This window comes from Nicotiana tomentosiformis, chromosome 1, assembly GCF_000390325.3.
Source record: "Nicotiana tomentosiformis chromosome 1, ASM39032v3, whole genome shotgun sequence".
NCBI lineage: Eukaryota > Viridiplantae > Streptophyta > Magnoliopsida > Solanales > Solanaceae > Nicotiana > Nicotiana tomentosiformis.
Window position 1 is genome coordinate 13,985,997 of NC_090812.1, and position 4,124 is coordinate 13,990,120.

At 43.2% G+C, this 4,124-nt stretch overlaps 1 protein-coding gene across 1 annotated transcript; it reads right to left on the bottom strand.

Annotated features, from left to right (window-relative positions):
* Positions 1-2,765: 2,765 nt before the first annotated feature.
* Positions 2,766-3,500, bottom strand: LOC138900789 (uncharacterized). Its single transcript, XM_070188359.1, has one exon. The coding sequence runs from the start codon at positions 3,498-3,500 to the stop codon at positions 2,766-2,768; it is 735 nt and encodes a 244-aa protein (XP_070044460.1).
* Positions 3,501-4,124: the final 624 nt, after the last annotated feature.

Consider the following 4,124-nt stretch of genomic DNA (forward strand, 5'->3'; position numbering starts at 1 on the left):
GTATTTTGAACCTGCAAAATATATTTTCCCATAGGAAATCGACCACTTTACGTTCTCCGATCTTCTGATAAGGACATGCTTCCACCCATTTAGAAAAATAGTCAGTCAAAATTAAAATAAACTTTACCATTCCGGGATCCGGTGATAGCGATCCGACGATGTCCATCCCCTATTTCATGAACATCCATGGGGATAGAACCGAATGTAAGGGTTCTGCCAGTTCGTGTACTAGTGGTGCGTAGCGTTGACACTTATCATATTTTCGTACAAAGTCTTTGGTGTTTTGTTCCATGCGAGACCAGTAATATCGTGCCCGTACCAACTTCATCACCAAAGAATCTGCGCCCGAGTGATTGCCGAATATCCCTTCGTGGACTTCTTTCATGACATAATTAGCTTTTGTCGCTCCTAAGTACCGGGTCAGCGGGCCTTGGAAGGATTTTCTATACAATTGGCCTCTCTTGAAGCTATAACGTGCAGCTTTGGCGCGTAACGCCCGTGATGATTTGGGGTCTTCGGGCAACTTTTCGTGCTCGAGATAGTCGATTATATAATTTCCCCAGTCCCATACCAGACTAGTCAAATTTACCTCATAGTAACCATCCGTAACCAGGACTGAGTTCATCAGTTGTACTACCGTCCCGGACTCCGATCCCTTTATTTCCGTCGATAATCTTAAGTTTGCTAATGCATCTGCTTCTGCGTTATCCTCCCTTGGGCTATAAATAATTGACAACTCCCGGAATCATGCCAAAAGAGTGTGGACGTTTACCACGTATTGTTGCATATATTATTCTTTGGTATTAAAGATCTCATAGACCTGATTCACCACCAGCTGCGAGTCACATTTGATTTTGACTACATCGGAATCACGTTCCCGGGCCAATTCGAGCCCTGCAATCAAAGCTTCATACTCTACTTCATTGTTAGTTAAAGGGATCGTTCTGATAGCTTGCCTTAAGGTTTACCCCAAAGGCGTGATTAAGACTATTCTGAGTCCGGACCCTTTTACATTGGAAGCTCCGTCCGTAAATAAGGTCCAAACCCCCGATGTCGATTCCGACACCATTACTGCCTCCTTGGTTGCCAGAGGGAGTAGTCCCGGACTGAAGTCGGCTACGAAGTCAGCCAAGACTTGTGACTTAGTTGCAGTCCTTGATTTATATTCTATGTCGAACTCACTCATTTCGATGGCCCATTTGGCCAATCTTCCCGAGAATTCGGGTTTATGAAGGATGTTTCGCAAAGAGAAATAATCACCATAACTATCGGGGTGGCATTGGAAATAGAGCCTCAACTTTCGAGCGGAGACTATAAGGGCTAAGACCAATTTTTCCAAATGTGGGTAGCGAGTTTCTACTCTTGTTAAAATTTTGTTAACGTAATAAACGGGAAATTGCGTACTTTCGTCCTCCCGGACTGAAACCGCACTTACCACAACTTCTGAGACTGTGAGGTAGACTAATAATGTTTCATCTTCTTTTGGTTTTGAGACCAATGAAGGGCTTGATAAGTACTTCTTCAGGTCCCTCAGAGCCTGTTGGAACTCTGGTGTCCATTCGAAATTATTTTTCTTTTTGATCAGTGTGAAGAAGCGATGACATTTTTCTGACGACCGGAAATGAACCTGCTCAAAGCTGCTAGTATTCATGTGAGCCTTTGGACTTCCTTTACGTTCGACAATTGATTCGGGATATCCTCTATGGCCTTGATTTTGTCGGAGTTTACCTCAATTCCCCTTTGTGAGACCACATATCCCAGAAACTTACCAGAACTGACCTCGAACGTGCACTTCTCTAGATTAAGTTTCATGTTATGCTTCCTTAGGATGTCAAATATTTCTTGCAAATGCTTAAGGTGGTCACCTGCATTTAAAGACTTAACGAGCATATCGTCTATATAAACTTCCATAGTCTTTCCTATTTGCTTTTCAAACATGTTATTTACGAGCCGTTAATAAGTGGCACCGGCGTTTTTTAACCCGAAGGGCATCATATTGTAACAATATGTACTGAAATTTATTATAAACAAAGCCTTTTCCTGATCTTCCGGGTTCATCTTGATTTGGTTGTACCCGGAATAAGCATCGAGGAAACTCACTAACTCGTGCCCGATCGTGGCATCAATCATTTGATCAGATATTTGGCAGCGAAAATGAGTTTTTCGGGCACGCCTTATTAAGGTCTTTATAATCTATATATATGCGAAATTTATTGTTCTTCTTAGGAACTACTACTACATTGGCTAGCCAGTCCGGATATCTTACCTCTCGGATCGAACCGATATTAAGTAAGTAGGTTACCTCTTCTTTTACAAATTTATTTCTAGCCTTGGCAATAGGATGTTTCTTTTGTCTTACCGGAGGTACACTGGGATCCAAACTTAGCTTGTGCATGGCTACCTCCGTCGGTATACATGTCATATCCTCATGCGACCATGCAAAATAATCAGTATTAAATTTAAGGAATTCAATAAAACCAAACCTGATTTCTGGGTGCGGTCCTGTCCCCAAATGGATATTTTTTTCTAGGAATGCTTCGAATAATGCAACTTGCTCCAGTTCCTCCGCCGTGGACTTTGTTACGTCCGTCTTTTCTGGAACTTGGAAATATCTCGGCACCTGATAATGTTCTGACGACTCTGCTCCCGGGCTAACTTTTTCTAGCTTGAGAGTAGGTGCATGTTCCTGTAATTGCTATACCGTGTGCTCCTTCCCTTTGCTACTGGAAACCGAGATTGCATTCATCTCCCTTGTTGCCGGTTGATCACCTCTTATCTCCTTCGGGTGACTTCAACAATTGGTGATACGTTGAGGGTACAACTTTTATCTCGTGTAACCATGGCCTTCCCAGGATGATATTGTATCCTATGTCACCATTTACTACTTCGAAGGGAGTTGTTTTCATTACTCCTTCAGCGTTCATGAGCATCAAAATCTCTTCCCGGGTCATCACGCTCACAAGGTTGAATCCAGCGAAGAGCTTTGTTGTCGGAATAATGCTTCCAGTGAGTTTAGCTTGCTCCAACACTTTCCATTGTATGATATTAGTCGAACTTCCTAGATCCTCCAGAACACATTTAATCTTAAAATCCAACACATTTAAAGAAATTACCAGTGCATCGTTGTGTGGTAACAACAATCCGTATGCGTCCTCCTCCGTGAAAGTGATATCTTCTTCCCGAAGCCTTTTACTATGAGTTATTGATACTTTTGTCTTCTTCGCTGCCGAAAAGGTGATCCCGTTAATCTCATTCCTCTCGAAGATCATATTGATCGTTTGGCGTGAGGGTTCTTCTCCTGCTTTCGAAGGTTTCGCGTTGTCTCTGTTACGACCGTAATTGTTCTTAGCTCGGTCACTCAAGAATTCTCTGAGGTGGTCATTCTTCAATAGTGTTGCCACTTCTTCCCGGAGGTGTCGGCAGTCCTCTGTTCGGTGGCTGTTCGTCCCATGGTATTCACACCATAAGTTGGGATTCCTCTGGTTGGAATCGGATCTCATAGGTCTCGGGAATCATGCTTCTTTAATGTTTCTCATGGATGACACCAACTCCACTATACTGATGTTGAAGTTATATTCCGATAACTTGGGGTAAGAAGGATCCCGAGACCACGACGTCTCTTTATCCTGGAGTGATCTATTGTTTCGATCACGATCGGTCCCTCTGTCAATGGTGAACTTATTTGCTACCCGTTGCCTTTGGTCCGCTCATAAGGTAAGAACCGACCCCTTGAAGTCCGTCTATCCGTGTCACAGTCATCCTTTGATTTTTCTCAGCTCTTCTCCCATCCCTTGGTTGACGATGTAAGACCGACCTGGTTATATTCAATTCTTATCTTTGACACGTACCGGTTATGGACATCTGCCCAAGTTGTTGCTTGAAACTCAAGCAGGCTCTCCTTCAGCTTCCGGAAAGCGTCTGAGCTTCTCGGATTCAATCTTTTGGTGAATGCTTCAGCTGCCCATTCATCCGGGACAACCGGGAGCAACATTCGTTATTTCTAGAATCAGGTAACGAACTCTCATAATAATTCAGATTCTTCCTGCATGATCCTAAATATGTCGACCTTCTAGTCTTGTACTTTTCTGGTCCCTGCATGAGCCTTGATGAAAGAATCCACGAGC